The sequence below is a fragment of the Balaenoptera ricei genome, chromosome 20 (genome assembly GCF_028023285.1).
Source record: "Balaenoptera ricei isolate mBalRic1 chromosome 20, mBalRic1.hap2, whole genome shotgun sequence".
In the NCBI taxonomy this organism is placed as follows: domain Eukaryota; kingdom Metazoa; phylum Chordata; class Mammalia; order Artiodactyla; family Balaenopteridae; genus Balaenoptera; species Balaenoptera ricei.
In genome coordinates this window covers 9,679,013-9,698,235 of record NC_082658.1, presented here as the reverse complement: position 1 = coordinate 9,698,235, position 19,223 = coordinate 9,679,013, and the positions used below count along the sequence as shown (strand labels likewise).

Sequence of the window (19,223 nt, the reverse complement as noted above, 5' to 3'; positions counted from 1 at the left end):
CCGCCCGGCCGGCCCAGCTCCCGCCGCGATCCCTCGCCTCGCCCCCGCCCGGCCAGCCCGGGGGCGCGCAGGGGGCAGGGCGGGCGTCCCGGCGAAGCCCGAGGGACGCGCGCGCGAGGCCCCTTTGTGGACTTCACGACCGCCAACATCTGGGCGCAGCGCGGGCCACCGCTGGCCACCGCACCGCCGCCGCGCCTTGGGGACCGTAGGAGGGGCAGCCCCAAGGCCAGAGACTTCGGTTTGGGACCAGGTAGGAAGGAGGGGCGCGGCGTGGAGGTGGGGGGGGGGGGCGGTTCGCTAGTCCCGGGAGCTTTTCCCGGTTTCCCCTCCCCTTCCCGGGTCATTCCCGGCAGGGAGGGGACGAGATAGGGGGCAGAGCGGATGGAAGCCGGAGATCCCAGGTTCCCGGAATACCCAGGCTGGGGCCCTCGGGCTTCTCGTGTCCTCTCCCTACCCCCATGCCTCGGATTTCTTTCTCCGTCCCTGCCGCCCGGGGCCACCGGACTGAGCGGCGCCCAGAGCGTCCCGGGGGCCCTTCTCCCGCTCCCCACCCCGGCCACGCTCCTGGAGACCCAACTTCCGCGCCCGAGTTTCCCACTCGGCGCCTTCCCAGTGCGCGCTGGGGAAAGGGCTGCCTGGAGGCGGGGGCTGGGCGGGCTCCATGGGGTGTCTGGGTCGGAACGAGGGCCCAGGAGAGCGCCTCCGGGGCAGCTGGTGTCCCGGCCGCTCGGCGGAGGCAGGGGAGCCGGGGTGGGCCGGGCGCGCTGGAGGGTTCCGGGTACTCACGCGGCGCGCGCCTTCCTCCCCGCAGCCCCCCGGGATGCGGTAGCGGCCGCTGTGCGGAGGCCGCCGAGCAGCTGCAGCCGCCGCCGCGCAGATCCACGCTGGCTCCGTGCGCCATGGTCACCCACAGCAAGTTTCCCGCCGCCGGGATGAGCCGCCCCCTGGACACCAGCCTGCGCCTCAAGACCTTCAGCTCCAAGAGCGAGTACCAGCTGGTGGTGAACGCAGTGCGCAAGCTGCAGGAGAGCGGCTTCTACTGGAGCGCCGTGACGGGCGGCGAGGCGAACCTGCTGCTCAGCGCCGAGCCCGCCGGCACCTTCCTCATACGCGACAGCTCGGATCAGCGCCACTTCTTCACGCTCAGCGTCAAGACGCAGTCGGGGACCAAGAACCTGCGCATCCAGTGCGAGGGGGGCAGCTTCTCGCTGCAGAGCGATCCTCGGAGCACGCAGCCAGTGCCCCGCTTCGACTGCGTGCTCAAGCTGGTGCATCACTACATGCCGCCCTCCGGCGCCCCCTCCTTCTCCTCGCCCCCAGCTGAACCCTCCTCCTCGCCCCCAACTGAACCCTCCTCCTCCTCGCCCTCCTCCGAGGTGCCCGAGCAGCCGTCCACCCAGCCGCTCCCGGGGAGCCCCCCCAGGAGAGCCTATTACATCTACTCGGGGGGCGAGAAGATCCCTCTGGTGCTGAGCCGGCCCCTCTCCTCCAACGTGGCCACTCTGCAACATCTCTGTCGCAAGACCGTTAACGGCCACCTGGACTCCTATGAGAAAGTCACCCAGCTGCCTGGGCCCATTCGGGAGTTCCTGGACCAGTACGATGCCCCCCTTTAGAGAGCAAAGGGCAGGGGTAGGGGCTAGGGGCCCGGGTCCCCTCTCCTCCATGGCACATGGCATAAGCACAAGAATCCAGCCGTGAGAGTCCTGCAGCTCTGGGTGAGCTAGGGGGCGGACAGGCCCCTCCCTCCGGTCCTCCCCCCGCAGAACTGGGCGGGTGGTACCTGGAATGTGTTTGAGGGGAGGGGGAGAGCCACCTGAGCGCCCCTCCCCCACGCCAGCTTCTCCGGAGGAGCCGGCTGGCCCAGGGGGACCACAGCAACGACCTCAGTGGATTCTCTCTCCTCTCCCGCTTTCTCCACCCCCCTGCGCTTCCAAACAGGGGACACTGCGGGCGTGTTGAACTGGTGAGAACTGCCGGGGAATCTTCGAACTTTCCAACGGAACTTGTTTGCTCTTTGATTTGGTTTAAAACAGAGCTTTAAACCTGAGCAGGTCGCAGGCCTGGAAGAGGGTGGACGAGAGAGAGGGCGCCTCAGGGGCCCAGGGCTACCGGCTGGCCAAGGAAATGGTCACCCCCATCGCCCAGCCCAGGTGAGGAGGGTGGCCGCCTGCTCCACCTCTGGCACTGGGGAGAAGGGCAAGGGGTGACCTGAAGGGGACCTTTCCGCTCCCCCTCTCCCTCCCCCTTCGGACAGCCCACCAGAAACACAGGTCCTACAGTCCGTCTAATGCCGGAGAGCCCAGGGCCCTTCCCCCGTTTTAAGGGGGGAGTGGCATTTGGAAGGGGATGGATGGGCTGGTCAATTCTTCTTTCCCCACCCGTGCTATACCTTTCAGCACCTGGGGGATGGGGCTGGAGGAGATGGAGGAGATGAGCCACCTTTGACCCCAGATCCTGGACAGAGAAGATGGGGGATTCTACTTTGTGCCTCCTGACTATATCTGGCTAGGAGATTTGCCTTAAATGCTCCCTGTCCCATGGATAGGGACTGGCACACAAGAAGCCACACACTCAGCCAATCCAGGCAGAGGCCAAGAGATTCTCAGAGGGGCATACACCGGCTACACACCATTTGGCGGGGGAGGTCGGAGAGGGATGGGGGGAGCAGAGATCCCTGCCTTTCACCTGAGCGCAGGAAGAATGCCAGCCCAGTTGGTACTGGCCGGCCAGTGGTGCCTGGGCTCTGGCCAGAGCAGAGCCACCAGGCTCCACAGCCCTCCCAGACCCTGCACAGCCCTCCCTCCTCACCCTGGGGGACTGGCACAGACAGGAAGTCATCGAGAGGCCCTGCCACCCAGCTGCTCCCGCTCTGCCATAGCACTGATCAGTGAAAACTTACAGGAATGTAGCGGGGATGGAATTACCTGGAACTGTTCTTTTTTGGGGAAAACTAAACACACAAAGTTTTCTGTGTCAGGTATTGGGCTGGATGGGGCAGCTGTGTGTTGGGGTGTTTTTTGTTTTTTTTTTTTCCTGTTATTTTGTTTGGGTTTCGTTTTTGTTTTTTAATAATGTTTACAATCTGCCTCAATCACTCTGTCTTTTATAAAGATTCCACCTCCAGTCCTCTCCCCTCCCCCCACCCAGGCCTTCGAGGCTGATAGGAGATGCTTGAAGAACTTAACAAAATACCAATCCAAGTCAAACTTTGCACATATTTATATTTATATTCAAAAAAGAAACATTTCAGTAATTTATAATAAAGAGCACTATTTTTTAATGAAAAACCTGACTTGAGCCTTTCTCCCCCGCCCCTTCTGCCTTGCTTGCTCTTTCACCCACACCTACACTCTCCATCAGAGGGCGGCGGCTCTACCCCCTTGCTGCCCTGGCGCTCCTCGTGATGGAATCAAACTCGGCTTCACGTCACTGACAAGCTAAGGCAGCCACCTAGACTGTACCGAGAGGGGTAATTCCTGCTAGTCTGATTCAGATCTGACCAGAATATGCAAAGCAAGTTCGAAGGAAGCGCTTCAAAGGGCTTGCAGGGAGTATAAGCTGAGCTGTGGTCAAAGCTTTTAGAGGCTCCAAGCTATTAGAGGCGCTAGGCTCCTTGGCAGGGAGGTGTTCCGAGAAAGCCCAGACTATGGGGTCCTGGCGGTGACCCATGACCTAAGCACAGCCGGGTCCACGGGAGGTGGGGGGAGGGGGAATCCCGATGCAAACCCTGCACGCAGTGGGGCCCTCCCCAGGGGTAGGAGCCCCAGCCTGAGAAGTGGATGGGGCCACATGCCTCCCAATAAGAGCAGCCATCTATTCACCTATTTTCAGCCACTCCCACCCTCCGGGCACTCAGAGACCACCTGGGTTGGTGGTCACCTTCCCAGCCACCCCTACCAGGCTGGTGTTATCACCGCATATTCTCAGACCCAACTGTGTGCTCCATGGGAGCAGGGACTTGGACTGGTCACTTCTGATGCCTAGAACGGTGCTCAGTAAATATTTGTTGGCTGAGTGGGAGCGGCATCTCAGGTTCACAGAGGTTAAGCAACCTGCCCAAGGACACACCTCTTGGGAATGTGGGAAAGACACAGGTTAGGAATCTGGGAGCCTTTGATTTTTCCAAAGCCCAGGAACTCTCTCTGCCTCCCTTAAGTAAGCACAAAGTATATGCCCGGGGTTGCCCCTAGATAGGTCCCCCCTGCAAAGTCAAGAGGTTGGTAACCGCCCCCCGCCCCCCCACATACACACTCAGCACTAGGGTTCTGCTAAAAAGACAAACTAAAAGTGCCTGCTCTGTGACATTTTCCTTCCATGCTTCTTCCTCCCCCAAGGCCCTAAGCCTGACAGCTGGATGAGTGTTCTCCCCAAGTCAGGGGCCCCATCCCCTCCTCTGCCTCAGATGCCTGAAACAAATGCCAGAGCCCTCTTCCTGGCCCCTGATAAGCTGCTCAGGAATCAGTGTCCAAAAGGCAACTGAGAGTAAATAAACAAAGTCGTTTTTCTTTCCCATTTCCTGGACTTTTGGGGAAAATAACCTAAAGTGACGAGAAAGGGCCAGGCCAAGCATGAGACCGCTGAGTAGACAGAGCACGTTAGGAACCACACCAGAGAGACTACCACCTCTGGAACTGGGAATGCAGACCCAGGCAAGGTCACCTTCCCAGAGCACAAGGTCAGGTGAGGGGACCCAGTGGGGCCTGGCTCCCCAGTGCCTCGTAGGAGGACGAGAGCCCGGGAGACTTTTGGTAGGCTCTTCCCCACCCCGCCATCTGCTGGCCTGACAGCCTCCATGGAACCTTGGAACCCAGAGCACACGAAGGCCCCGTCCTTGGCCCAGAAGGCAGCTGTTTAGCCAGGATGTCCAGTGTTTAGAGGGTGCTAACGAAAGGGCTTGCAGGGGGGAAGTGGCTCTCCCTACCCCTTGGAGGTTGAACTCAGAGGCAGAAGACCCCTGACTCTTTTCCCTCGCTGCCCACCCCACCCTTCTTCCTTCCCATAGGTCTCTCCATTTTCAGACCACAGATCGGACCAACCTTCTGGTTTGCAGACAAGTCAAAGTGACTCCCAGAGAAGGAAAGCAACTTACTGGACTTCACACAGCAAGCGAACGGCAACATCAGGACAAGAATCTCTCAGACTGCTCTGCTCACCAGCACTTTTCCCTGTTTTCCCTCCTCATACCAACCCGTGTTGCAGAAGTCTTTCTGTACTTCTCAGTCCTTTCAGAGGCAGACACCGCTCCTCCAAAGGACTTTGTGGGCGACCCTCTGTCCTGGCCGCCAGAGGAGGGGTGCGCCTGGTTCGCAGATTTGCTAAAAAGCGTCCTGCAGGGCATGGGGAAGAGTCTTTGCGGCTTGAGCCTCAAAGGGGGTTAAGCACAGGGGGTTAAGCCCAGCTGTGGGTCCCTGGCCAACAGAAAGGGAGGAGATGGAGCTCCCCAGACCGTGGGCCCTATTACCCTGCTTCAAGCGTTGTAGGAATCCACCCCCAAGAGGTCTTTATCCTCTCCCCGGTGGTGCTGTTTTTTGGGCAGGCCTCCTGATGAGTTAGAGCCAGGAACGGGAACTCTGAGGCCTGCTCTGGGGGAGCGAAGGAAGGAGGCCACAGACAGGGGAGCTGGAGATGGAAAATAAGCGGGCACGTGTGTCCTAGTCTAAGGATGTTTAGGAGGGGGCACCGCCGGAGTACCAGGCAGAGAGAGAGAGAGAGAGAGAGAGAGAGAGAGAGAGAGAGGGCAGAGTCAAATAGCCACAGAGGGAGTCTAAGCAGAGACAGAAGCCTGCGGGGTGGGGGACAATGTGCACAGGGGCGGACCGGGAAGACCGAGACCGAGGTGGGAAGAACCCGGTCCCGGGCGCACCTTCCCGCGCCGCGTCCCGCCCCCTCCGGTTCGGGCGGCCGCCGGGCGAGCGGGCAGGCGGGCGCGTCGCTCTGGAGGCCGGCCTCTGCCAGGAAGAGTCACTTCCCGGACACCGCGGGAGCCCTGACGGAGCTATGCGAAGAATGTCCGCGCGGAGCCTGGCGGGTGGCATCTCACGGGCCCGCGCCGCCGCCGCCGCCGCCGCAGCGGCCCAGCCGAGAGTGAGCTCGGAGGGCAGGTCACGCCCCCGCCACGCCCCCGCCACGCCCCCGCCGCCCGCGGAGCGGTCGCCATGGCAACGGAATTACAGGCGCAGAGTGCTGTTTATTCTCAGCCGAGTGCCAGGAAATTCGGCCGGGAGGCTGCCAGGCGCACCTCCCTGGGGTGGGGGGCGGGAGAGGGAGGAGAGAGGATGGACCGGCGCGCCCGGGGCTTCTGGGGAGAGGGAGGGAGGGAGGGAGGGAGGCAGTCCTTCGTCCCTGGGGGTCACTGACCCCTCCGAGGGGAGGCTGCTCAGAAAACCCTGACTGTTTGCCGGCCATGAGTGGATCAAGTTTTCCCAGGGGAGCCGAGATCCCCCACCCCCACCCCCAGGCCGGCAGCCCCTTCCCCCCCAGACCACTGTCCTTGGAGCCCCCCAGCCCCTGCCTGTCAGTCACTCATTCACTCACTCATTCATTCATTCACTCACTCAGCAAGTACCCATTAACACATCCTGTGTGTCAGGGGATTGATTGTGAACAAGACAAGGCCCTGCTCCTCCTGCTCTCCAGAGATTTAGTGGAAGTGACAGACACTAGTTAAAATGTAAATAAAATAAACAGACTGCTATTTGTGCCGCAAAGACTCATCTTTAAGTCACATTTCCAGTACCTCGAACATCCACAGTCCTGTCTCATCCTCAGGCATGGTGACCAGCTTGTCCTGGGTTAGTATCCCTGAATGTCCAGGACATTTGATCACCCTTCCCTTGGGTCACACATCCATTTCAGTGATAGTGAAAGTGAGACTTGGATTACAAGGGCAGTTATTCCAGGGTCATGGAGCTCATTAGAGAGAGCCGGAGGTCCTACCTGAGAATACACGGCTTTTTGGGCTCAACCCTTCTCACCTCCCAGAGCTGCCCCCCTCCCAAGGCTCATGAAAGCCAAAGAACCACCTGCGGCTAGCCCCGAGGGAGTGGATGAAATTGCTGATTCCCGGACTCCAAGCCCAGCTTTTCTGAATCAGAAGCCCCAAGGAGAGTGGGGAATCTCAATACTCAACACCTCCTCAGGTGACTCTGCGACCACTCGCTTCCTTTGGGGAAGACAAGCCTGGATCCTCCTCACTTCCTGGGACAGGGAATTTCCTCCTTGAACCTTGACTAAGCCAGAGCTGGGAAATCAGCAGGGAGGGAAGGCCCAGGATCACTGCCCACACTGGGGCAAGTGCAGACAAGTGCAGCCCTTCCCTCTGCTGGGCTCCAGCCCCTGGGCCCCAGGCTGAGGATGGCAGGGGGAGGGGGATGGTGCTCCTTCCCCCAGTGCTGAGCCCTCCCAGCTGTGCTGTGCTGGGAACAGGCCAGGCATTTGTGAAACCCTGGGTTAGCCTGACCCACTGTCATGAGGACTGCCTGTGGAAGCTGGCGCGGGGAGGGGGATGGAGGGCTGTTCCCAGAAGTGGGGAGAACTCTGGACTTCCCACTCCTGAGTGCTCCGGATTGCAGCACAGCCTTAAGCAACAGCAGTGGCCTGGAAGGCTGCATTGCAGAGAGAATCAGAGGCCCCCGGCTCTCATCTGAAGAGAAGCCAGGGCTCTGAATACTAAAACTGCACGCTTTCCTCGTAAATACGATCACAGCTGCTATTCGTTGTAATAATCAGGCCCAGCCTTAGAGAAAGGTGGAAAACCTAGACTTAAAAGAAGAAGCAAACAATGCAAGCTCGTTATCTACATTACACAAGAAAATGTTTCCTCTCTTTCACCTCCCCTCCCCCAAATCTCAAATCTTCTTTTCATACAGAAAATGCTATTTGGTATCCATAACGTTCAGGATGATGAAGGTATAGACATGAAACATAAAACCCATGAGGATCCGGTCCTCCAGGAGGCTGGTGTGATGTGTACACAACCACAGGGGGTGCTATTCACAGTATGATCTTTGTGGGTGGGGGTCCCACGATGTTGTGTGATGGGGGCTGCAGTGTTTCTGAGCTTTAGGGTGCATGAGTACCTGGTGCTTACCTGCCCAGTGTCCCAGGTGATATCAGTGCAGGTGGGAGCCCCGTTCTGGGCACTGTGACCAATGCTGGAGAGATCACTGCCGACGAGGAAACATTCAGACTTCAAGAGGCTTACAGTCTGAAAGGGGAACCAGACGTGAAAACCAAGAAGTATCCTAAAAAGGAATGAGTATAAAAATAAAATGGTATACAGGGTACAGCTGGAGGCCCCCAGGAGGAAATGACCTACAGTGGTTTCCCAGAAGAGGTGACTCTGGTGATGGGAAACAGCAGGTGTTCCCTTGGCAGGCGTGGGACAGTGGGGCATTCTAATGATCAGAAACAGGGAAATGGCCAAAAAAGGGAAAAGAAGACTTTGGGGAACTTCAAGACGTTTGGTGTGTCCCCATCAGGCACTTCCATGCCAGGCTCATCTTCTAAAAATACTGCTTTCATCATCATGTCACACACACAGCCCTTCCCCATAAGATGCACACTGGTTCCCATGGCACTTTCCTCTAAGCCGCTTCCAATACATTCAGACTCTCACCCTAGAGGAAAGCTCATTGTTTTCAACTCCCCCACCCACTCCACTTCACACTGGGAGACTTACTTCCTCCCATCAAGGTGGTCTCCTTACCTGCCCACCATAGGCTTCACACCTGTGCTCACCTGTGAGCCCGTTTCACATCGGGGTTATCCCACCAGCCCAGACAGCCCTTCTCCCTCTTCCAATTCTGCCTCTCTTTGGTGGTTGCCAGTTTCCTCCAGACTGGAATATGAACTCTTTGAAGGAAGAACTCTCTTATTCATTCCTTCGATGATAACTTATTGAATGCCTACTCTGCACCAGGCACTGGATCTTCCAGTTTTTTACATTCATCACAAAATCCGGCAGTCGGTGGCGCCCAGTGGAAGCCCACCAAATGCTTGACCCCAACTGTACAAAAGAAGGAAATGTCTTTAAATAAAGGGGTTTCTGGAGTCGTTAAAATATGATTTAAATCGTTTACAACTTTTACTTCGGGAAGCAAATAGGCATCTTTTATTTTTAATACCTTGTGTTGGCATGAATAGCACTTTTGTTTTTTTCAAAACACATCCTATAATATATTATCTCGCTCTTCCCTCCTTATATAACTCGGAGGTAAGTGAGGCAGCTCAAATGGAATATGTTGCGTTTTCCAGATGAGCAAACTAAGGTGTCAAGGGATTTAGGCGTGCCTCAAGTCACACAGACGATTAGTGGAAGGAGCAGACTTAGAACACTGATCACCTGCCCTTTCCACCACTACCTGCACCTGTGTGTGTGAGAGTCCCCACCATCCAGGACCTCCATTTAGCAGCTACTGTGAAGGCCCCCCAAGGGACCCAAATGGCAGCTGGATCCACACTTGGCTCTCATCAGAGACCAGTCAGCCCTGGGGGACAGTCCTGGGGCTGCCATTCCATCCGTGGAGACTTCGGGTGGTTGCAGGGAACGCCAGGGTCATCCCATCTCCCCGCGGCTGGGAGCCTCAGACGTTCAGGGCTGCTGTTCCCAATGGACGTAGAATTGCCAAGGAAACTCCAGCGAGACCTCTGGCCAACCCAATGTGCAGAGTTTTGCGTAAAGCCTCAGAGAACCCCAATATCACTCTAAACTATTCCTTCTGGAAGCTGGGGGAGGGATGAGATGACCTCTATGTCCCCTTCTGCAATACAGTTCTATAAAAAGGCAGCTGGAGGGAAAGGAGCCAGCTTGGGAGGGAGGCAGGCTGGCTTTTGAGCGTGGTCCCCTAGCCATTTGCTGCCCTTTTCAGTGTTCCTTGGCACCTGGTGAAAGTAGGCAAGGGGGTCTGGCGGGAAGGCCACCCAGAAGCTATTCAGAGACCAGCCAGCATTGCCCAATCAGGGGGTGGGGACAGTCAATGGAATACTGCCCTACACACTGGGGTTTCCCCACTGGACTCCTCAGGCCATCACTCCAGGGGTTGGCTGGGAACTCAGCAAGGACCCTGACCAGGCTCTGGCCAGAGCCCTGGAGTGGAGGGGAGGAGCCTGCAGGCATCCTGCCAGGCCTCTCCAGCCTTAGAGAAGGAGCTGAGAAGGTCAGCCAAGGGGCCCAGCTGCAACAAGAGACCTTGTGCCCACACCAGGGTAAGGACTGAGCTGGTCCATCCTGAGTGGGGGAGGGGAGGGGCCTCAACCCTGGCAGAATATACAAGGCCCTGGGACCATCAGGCCAGGCTCTGTCACTGGTAGGAGAGACATCTGGAGAGGAAGCAATTAAAAGGGCCAGATGCCCGGTAGAGGCTGCAGGCCCCCGAGAGAAAGATGGAGAAATGGCCAGAGATGCCTGGAGGACTTACTGGATGTGCCCGGGCTGGGCACGTTGCTGCACGCACAAGCTGCTCAGCACATTTTGAGCTCCGTCTGTAAACGCAACGCCCAGTACCATCCCTCCGAAGTGCGCTGTAGATGAGCTTTCCATGGGGTGATGCGTGATGGTGAATCACCCCAGTCTAGCTTCCCACTGTGAGCAACACAGCTAACTGGGAGATGACTGACCAGGATTCGGCGGCGAGGTGATGGCAGGGGTCCGAGCTTTCCTCTGGGAGGAGAAAGCTGGCCTGAACCAGGATCACAGGTGTTCTTGGCCTTGGAGGGGGGATTCGAGCAACTGAGTCAGCCTGCCCAGGACTCTGCTCTCTGGTCTCAGGGGCCCTCCCTGCTGGTCTCTGGAGGGTTCAGTGGGAAACAGACAAGGACTGCACGAGAATGCTGTTGGGCTTGGTCTCCCCCTGGCCTGTGGAGTAAGAATAAAGAAACGTTCACCATCCCATAGGTCCTCTTCTTGGCCCCGACCCTGCAGGGAAAGAACCTTCACCCACATATTTTATTTATTTCACATACTTTCGTGGCCTGCTTCTGATGCGCCAAGCACTATTCTAAGCACATGAAAGGTAGGAACAGGGTTTCCCTGGTGGCGCAGTAGTTGAGAATCAGCCTGCCGATGCAGGGGACACGGGTTCGAGCCCTGGTCTGGGAAGATCCCACACGCCGCGGAGCAACTAGGCCCGTGAGACACAACTACTGAGCCTGCGCGTCTGGAGCTTGTGCTCCGCAACAAGAGAGGCCGCGACAGTGAGAGGCCCGCGCACGGCGATGAAGAGTGGCCTCTGCTCGCCGCAACTAGAGAAAGCCCTCGCACAGAAACGAAGACCCAACACAGCCATAAATAAATAAATAAATAAATAAATAAATAAATAAATTTTTAAAAATAGTAGGTAAACATATATATATATATAAAAAAAAAAGCAAGGTAGGAACATTTCTTGGAGCATTTAATTCTCCAGCAACCCCATGAGTTAGTTCCTATTATTGTCCCCATTTTTATAGTGGAGGGAACTACAGAACAGGGATGTAATGTGACGTGCCTAAGGTCACACAGCTAACCAGGAGCAGAGCTGGGTCCAAACCCAGGCAGTTGGGCTGCAGCATCCCTGCCCATGGCCAGCATCTGCCAACCCTTCCGAGACACCGGACATGGGCACAGGAGCCCGGGACCGGCAGAGGGCAGAGCGCCACTGTGTGGCAGGAAAGCTGGGTGTGTGTCCCAGATCACTGCTTCCTGGCAAATGACCTTAGGCGGGTACTTAACAGTCTTGCCCTGGTTCTTAATCTATACACAGGGATCTCAACAAAACCCACTTCATGGATTGTCGTGAGGTAGAGACAAGACCATGTCACAGGTTTAGTATTATTAGCAGGTTCTCCCTGGGACCAGCAAGATTCAAAATGACCTCCCACATTCACCCCCATCCAACCCCCCACACCCCTGCTATGAGGAAAGTGGAGCCTGGCAAGGCTTGGCCACCATTTCCCGTCCCGGGTGGGAGGAGGATGCTTAGGAAGTGTTCCTTCCTGTCTCCTCCTTGGTCTCTTCCAAGCCTTTCCTTTCTGTGCCCTGCTGCATTTCCTTCTTGTTTTCCACAACTGCCCTCTGTTTGACATTTGGTGCTTGTATGAGTTTCCTGGGGCTGCTATAACAAAGGTCCACAAACTAGGGGGTTTAAAACAACAGAAACAGATTTTCTCACCATCCTGGAGGACAGAGGTCCCAAATCAAGATATCAGCAGGGCCATGTGCCCTCTGAAGTCTCTAGGGGGGGAATCCTTCCCGGCCTCTCCCCAGCATTTGGTGATCACCAGCAATCCTTAGCGTTCCTTGGCTTGTAGACGCATCACTCCAGTTTTTGCCTCTGTCTTCACATGGCTGTCTTCCCCGTGTTCCTATGACTAAATCTCCCTCTTCTTGTATCCAGTCATTGGATTAGGACCCAAACATATCTAGTATGACTTCATCTTTAACTACATCTGCAAAGACCCTATTTCCAAATAAGGTCACAAGCACAGACTCCACATAGACATGAATTTGGGGTATACTATTCAACCCTGTTACTGCTGGTTGGTCCTGCAGGATCTAAAATTAAGAACATTTTTTTTTCTTTCCTTGCGTTTTCCAGGAAGAGCCTAACAAATGTGTCTTTCTTTGCTCTTGGGCAGAGGAACAAGAGGAAGGCCCCATTATACTCCATCCAAGACAACTTGAGCAAAGGATAGGCTTCAAAGGTGCCCAGGGATGGGCCCAGCAGATGGCCTGGCCAAGGGCAGGGCTGAGAGGCGGTCTGCACAGCCAAGGGCAGTGCCTCTTGGGGAGGAGGGAGCGTGAGTCTGTAGCCTGCTTGGCATGGCCTGGTCCTCTACAGACATTGCCTCATTTAGCTGCAGGGATGCTTCCTATGTTTCTCTGGTGAAGAGCTTCAGTATTAGCAACCTCAGATGACTCTACACACAAGAAAGAACATCCTCTAGAAAGCTTATTTTGAGCTTCCCTGTGCAAAAGACAGGGGAAGGTGACGCCTCGGGGCTGGGCGTGGGAAATCTGGCCAGTGCCACAGTTCCTTGGCAATGTCACCTAGGGAAAAGTCCAGGGGATGCCCAACAGCCAGCTCTTTGCAAAGCCCTGGGTTATCTGATGGTGAAGTGGACACAGGAGCGGGGCAGCCTCCATCCCTCAGATGTTCCAGACAACCAGGTTAGAGAGAGCTGGGGCTATGAAGTTAAGGGACTCTCATCTGCATCTTTCATCCCGGCATCATTATCATCATCGGAGAGGAAGCGTGATGAAGAAAGCTCCAGGTGGTCTGTTAGAGCTGAAAGGAGAGTTCTCAGGTCCTCCCCTCAACCAGGGCCTGCAGCACCTTCTCTCTGCCCCCTCGGCCCCTCACCTACAACTGGAGACTCCGGGCAAATCTCTGGCCCTGAGAGGCTTTCTGGGGCATCCAGGTCCGTCTGACATCTAGAGCCTGGGAAAGGAGAGAGGGAGGGTGCCAAGAAGGCATGGGGTTATGCTTTTACCTGAACCACAGGAAGGGGACCGCCCTACCCCAGCATACCCGCAGCTGCTCTTCCAGGGACGGGAAGTCAGCTGAGTACCGAGCAAACAGCGTGCCTGGGGGGAGGGGTTCAGACACCTGGGCGGTCCGCTGGGCCATCCACTACTCTTCCGGGCCACACTGGTTCCCACACTCAGGAGGCCAGACGGAATGGGGGTTAAGAGCCTGGGTTTTCATACTGGTTCAGTTTGCCTCCTCAAAGTTAGGAGACCAGGGCAGGTCTCTGAATCTGCTCCCCATCTGTGACAATGGGGATAATAACGGTCCCCACTTCCTTGGGTTGTTCTCATAGATCAGTGAGCGAACAGCCACGTTGCCCAGGACATAGTGAGTGCTGGGTCAACACTGGCTGCTCTGATGCCCCTGGGAAGGGGCTGAGCCCTGGACCAACTATTTCTTGCAAATAATCTGGCATTTAACTAGTGGCCTGACCTGCTTAGGGGAGAAATGGCGCCCTCTTGGCAGGCCCACCTGGTCTAGTAAGTCTCCTTGGGAAAGCAGTCATGCCTATCTCCACTTCACACACTGCATGAGCTCTCCCTACACCAGGGCCCCTCTCTGGCTGGCCTGCCCAACCACAGGACAATCAGGCTTTTAGCCAGGCAGTTACAGTAAGCCAGGCCCGCCCTTCCTTACATGGGGTACCACTGCTCCCCGGCCCTGAGCCTCGGTTCCCAGAGAGGAGACAAAGGGGGATCAAGAGCCCCTTACCAGCCTGGTATGCCAGGGTTGGCTCTTAACCCCACCCCCAGGACGTGCTGGTTTTCCCAGCGATTTCCAGGGGCCGCTTAGTCCTGGCAACCAACTGGTCCAAGCTGCAAAGGGCAGCTGAAGCAGCAACTAATGTTCAGGAGAGGCTGACTCACTTCAGCCAGGCTGGGCCCTCTGTTAATATTCTTGGACCTCAGCCTGGGATTCCTGCAGGTTCCGACAGCAAGTTGAACCATCCTTTTGTATAAGGCGGGTTCCAAGGTAACCCTGAGGGGAAAGGAGGTGGGGAGAGCCCTGGCAGGGGTGTTGATCCACCCGAAGCTCCAGGCCTGGGGGATGGGATGTTGACCAGGAGGACCTAACTGATCCCAGGCCTGATTGAGGAGGGAGGGGGGAGAAGGGAAAGAGGACCCCATCTACAGTGCACAGGGCACATTACATAATTATTCTATTTTAATCACAACCACCCTGTATGGTAGCTATGACTAATCGCTGGTTAATAGATAAGGAAACTGAGGCTGGGAGAGGTTAAGGAGGTTAGCGGGTGGGTGGAGGTCGGTGAGGGGTGGTGGCTGCATGGGCAAAAAGTGACGTCAGGCACCTTTTAGACTCTCAGCCTCAGGGTCCAAGGAGGGTAACAGCGGGGAGCCTGTGCTGGTTCCCCCCCCCCCCGCGAGGCGCACCTCTTGGTGGGCAGGGCAGGCACAGAGCCTCCTCAGGACACCCTGGTCCAGGACTGCATCTGACTGGGCCACCGCGGGGGCGGGGGGCGGGCTCGGGTTGGGGTGTCCCTGGAGGCGGGTCTCTACCACCCTTCCCCCGCCGGCGGGATCTCCCGACTCCCCTGCCCGGGCGGGGCCCCGCGCCAGGACACGGACCAGGACCGGACCGGGACCTCGGTCCGGACGCGCCTCGGCTTCACCCCCCCCCCCCCCCGGTGCGTGCCCATGGCAACCGCTCCTCTCCGGGCCACGTTTAAAGGGGAAGTGTACACACACGCACTTGCCCCATCGCGCCGCCAGCTGCGGATTCCTCAGCCCTTCCATCAGCGCGGCCGGCCCCCGACGACGGGCTTCCTCGCGGACTGTGAGGTCAGCGCCCCGCCCCGCCGCCCCGCGGCTGGCCCAGCGCCCGGCTTCCCGGCTCCCGGTCCCCGATCCCTGCCGCGCACCCGGGTGCCCGTTCCCCGGCGCGTCCCCGAGCTGCGGCGGTCCCTTGCGCCCGCCGCCCGCCTTCCCCGGGCCTCCAGGCCGAGCCCTATTTCGGGCGCTGGCGCCGCGGGCCGGGGCAGCCCTGCCCGGAAGGGAGGCTATTCTGGGCCGGGCAGCCCGAGCAGCTGCGGCCCCAGGGCTTCCCGGCAGGGTGCGCGCCCGGGACAGAGGGCACGCTGGGGCAGGGCTCCCTTCCCTCCCCACCGCCCCACCTTCCTCCCAGGCCGCGCCCAGCTCCCTCCTCTATTTTGGCCAGACCCAGGTCCTTCCCTAGGCCGGGAACATTCTCTGGTGCCAGGTCACTGACAGAATGTCCAGAGCCTGTGGCCACGGTGCTCCCTCATCAGTGCCCACCACACAGGTGCTGGCGCCTGAGCCTCTCCGCCCCTCTGCTCCCATCTCTCGGTCTGGGGTGGTCTTCCCAGCACCCTGTGCTTGCCTGGGCACAGCCAGTGTCCCCATGTGTCCCATTTGCCTGCCCTGACTATCGCCCATCACCTATGTGTCCATATGGTTCAGTGTTGAATTCCCAGTGCCCGGCACAGGATGGGTGCCCCCCAAATGGTCATTAAATGAAAGTTGTTAAACTGTCACATTGAGGACACCAAACTCCAGCCCCTTGGGAATTTTTTACATCCTATCCAGCTAACCCATCTGATGAGCATATGCTCCAGCTGCCCCCTGGATCCCTTCCCCCACCAGAGGGAGTGGCCGCTTCCATGGGTAGCCTGGGCTTGGTGGTTGAAGCCTTGAGCATCTGCACATGTGGCCCTGGTCCCCTTGGGTCTACTCTGTAACCTTAGGACCCATTGCTGGACTCATCAGGGCCACACTCTTCCATCTATGAACCAAGATAAGAATATCTGTGGCCTATCCCACATCATGGTTGTAAGGAGACAAAATATATGTGACACCATCAGAATGCAAGTCACAGCCATTATCTAACCTAACCGAAATCCCGTCTGAGCACACTCAGGAAAGGGAAGAGGAGGGAAACTAACATTGCCAAATTCTCTGCTAGGTGTTTTATTTATTTTTTAAAAAAATTTTTAGGTGTTTTAAATACGTCATGTTGTTTAGCCCAGCACTAATCAAACTTTGTCAGCACAAGCCACTTGGATCTTGTTAAAATGCGGAGGCCCTGAGATGCTGCATTTCCAACCAGCCCCAGGTGGTCTTCATCCCGCCAGCACCATGTGCACCACGTTAGAAGAAGAGAGGGGGAATCGACAGAGCGGTCCACACAGCGGTCCTCCTGGTGTTCAGATGAAGCATTTGAGGTTTAAAGAGATTAAGTGGCTTGCTTCAGTAACAAGGCCAGCACCCAGGCCCAGCTGGCCCACAGAATGTCCTCTGCCCCTCGAGCCTTAGCTGCTGGGTCCTCAGATGCCCCACTTTTAGCCCCAGGCTTTTCCCCCCTGCAGTTTACGCCCCGCAGCTTTTCTTTCAAATTATCACACTAATACCTGTGAGTAAAACACGTGTACCAAATGTATACTTAAACTCAGTGAAAATAAATTAAAAATCAATTGTATGTTAATAAAAAATAAAACTTATCCCCATGCCCAATTCCTCTCACCTCACTCCCCAGAAAAAGAAATACGGTCTACAGGACTTCCCTGGAAGTCCAGTGGTTAAGACTCCGCACTTCCAATGCAGGGGGCACGGGTTCAGTCTCTGGTCGGGGAACTAAGATCCCACATGCCGCGTGGAGTGGCCAGAAAATAAAGTAAAATAAAAGTCATCTTAAAAAAAAAAAAAAGGAATATGGTCTACAGTTTACTGCCGATGCTTTATGGTGCCATATAGTTTTGTTTACACCGTGGGTTGGCCAGGGTTAACACTGTGGGATATGGGTAAAAGGTCAGGCAAAAAGCCACCAGACCTGGGATGGAAATCATGTGAGAGAGAGAGAGAGAGAGAGAGAGAGAGAGAGAGAGAGAGCAAGCAAGAGAGGGAAGAAAGTGTGGTTCAAATATGGGCCCAGGAAGAGTCAGGAAACCACTTTCTCCCCAGGGCCCTTTACTTCCATCTTTCAGGGCAAGCTGGAACAGGTGAGGGGAAACCCAGCTACACGGGCACCCTGGCTCATGAATAAGTAACAGCCACCCGATGCTTTGACTCACTCGTCAATAGATGGTTGACTTCCTGACAGAGAGGCTAGCGCCTTCACACTGACACGTGTAAGTGAACGGGTAATCAATTGACAATTAATTACAAGTGGAAGTGACTGGGAATCCAGAACTGCTCATTCAAAACTCCGTGGGGAAGGAAGGCCGCGTTTTCCAGATGTGCGTCTGTGTCAAAGGCCAGAGCTGCAGCGGAAATACTCCAAGTGGTGTCCTAGTTTCGTGAAAGAATAGCATTTGCCCAGTCTTGAGGGGGCTTACTGTCTGGGGGGGCAGTGGCCCTGGGGCCAGAGCGTGTGGGAACTTGGCTGGCGAGGTCAGGTCCTGGTCCCGCCAGCCACTCACTGCCGGTGAGGATGGGGACACCCTGCAGAGGGCCCTGGATCCCTGGCCTGATACTTGGTAGGTGCTCAAGGTGGGGGTGGGGAGGGGGGTTACTCCTTTCCCCCTCCTTTCACCTGCTTAGCCCCACTGGGTGCCCCAAATCTATTCCTCAATTCTGGGGCTGAAAAGAGGCTTAACAAGTCTAGTTTCCCTTCAAGACAAACATTTCTTCAGACTTGGGTAATTGGGGAAAAGTCACAGGTCTCATTTCTGAGAGGGAAGGAGGCCCACACCATGGGGGCAGGGCTGGGTGAGAAGGGGAGGGAGGACTGGGAAATCTCACGGCTCTCACTTCTGCTTTGCGGGTTATGGGCGCTGAGCTGCCCATAGCCGTCTCCTCTCATAACTTCCTCTGAAGAGCCCACTGACCATTTGCATATGTCTCATTGAAATTCCCGATCAGAGCTCACCGTCTCCTCCCCTCGGCCCCCAGAGGGTAGCTGGAACTTCACTGGGGAACCAAAGACTGGGGACAAGTGGCCGTGGGACAGCACTGATAGCCCCAAACCTTCCCCGGCTGATTCACCCTTATTCAGTAGATGGACCATTTTTCCTAGAATGTTGCAACAGGGGTATTAGGGTTTTTCCAGAACTTTCCACCCTCGATGACCCAACTCTGAACCCCTCAAGTGGAACTCAAGATGACTCTCACTGGCAAGGGCTGGGCACTTGCCCTCTGACCTTGGTGTCCCCTCCGTTTTATGCTTTCTCACAGAGCAGAGCTCAGTCTCCTGAGAACGGCCTCATTGTGCATCCAGCCATGCACACAGCAGGCTCTTGGCCTGTGTTTTGCTTTCTTAATACATATTTGTTGAATGGATGGGATGACTAGAAATCACCTACCCCTGATGAAGAAACAGGAAGGCAACACCGCTTTAAAATTCTTTAAAAAAAAAAAAAAAAAAACTATCCTGATTTTACCCGCTTCATCTTTATGCGCCTTCATTTTACGTTGTTAGCTCTCCAATTCCAAACCTAAGTTCTTAGTCATTAGATTCTAAGCTCTTTGAGGGCAAGCCAATTCTCATCTATCTTTTCTCTCCCCAATCCCCGGTTCATAGTCACATAGTCGATGCCCAGTAGATTTTGTTATATTGGATCACGTTGCCTTTCTTAGCCATTATTTAGTAAGGCAACCCCTTATAGAGCCAGGCATGGCATCAACAGTTAATCTTGGGCCGAGTTGACCGATCACAGTGGCGGTGGGGATGATGATGGTCTTTATTCCAGTGAAGAGGCTGATGTTTGAGCTCCAGGAAAGGAATTTTCCTTCTTTC

The 19,223-nt window shown here is 56.2% G+C and overlaps 1 protein-coding gene and 1 long non-coding RNA gene across 2 annotated transcripts; one reads left to right on the top strand and one right to left on the bottom strand.

The window, feature by feature from the left end:
• The first annotated feature begins 50 nt into the window (after nt 1–50).
• On the top strand, nt 51–3,290 carry SOCS3 (suppressor of cytokine signaling 3). Its single transcript, XM_059907006.1, has 2 exons — nt 51–250; nt 812–3,290. The coding sequence occupies exon 2, from the start codon at nt 900–902 to the stop codon at nt 1,614–1,616; it is 717 nt and encodes a 238-aa protein (XP_059762989.1). The 5' UTR covers nt 51–250; nt 812–899; the 3' UTR covers nt 1,617–3,290.
• Nucleotides 3,291–6,642: 3,352 nt separating this feature from the next.
• LOC132354940 (uncharacterized) lies at nt 6,643–15,559 on the bottom strand. The gene is made up of 5 exons (XR_009499472.1): nt 15,225–15,559; nt 12,153–13,421; nt 10,422–10,858; nt 8,743–9,010; nt 6,643–8,209 (listed from the first exon to the last, which is right to left on the bottom strand). It is a non-coding gene; the product is annotated as an uncharacterized LOC132354940 (long non-coding RNA).
• Nucleotides 15,560–19,223: the final 3,664 nt, after the last annotated feature.

Excerpts from the sequence above, each read along its gene's own strand:
- SOCS3 (XM_059907006.1), top strand. The coding sequence starts at position 900 with ATGGTCACCCACAGCAAGTTTCCCGCCGCCGGGATGAGCCGCCCCCTG.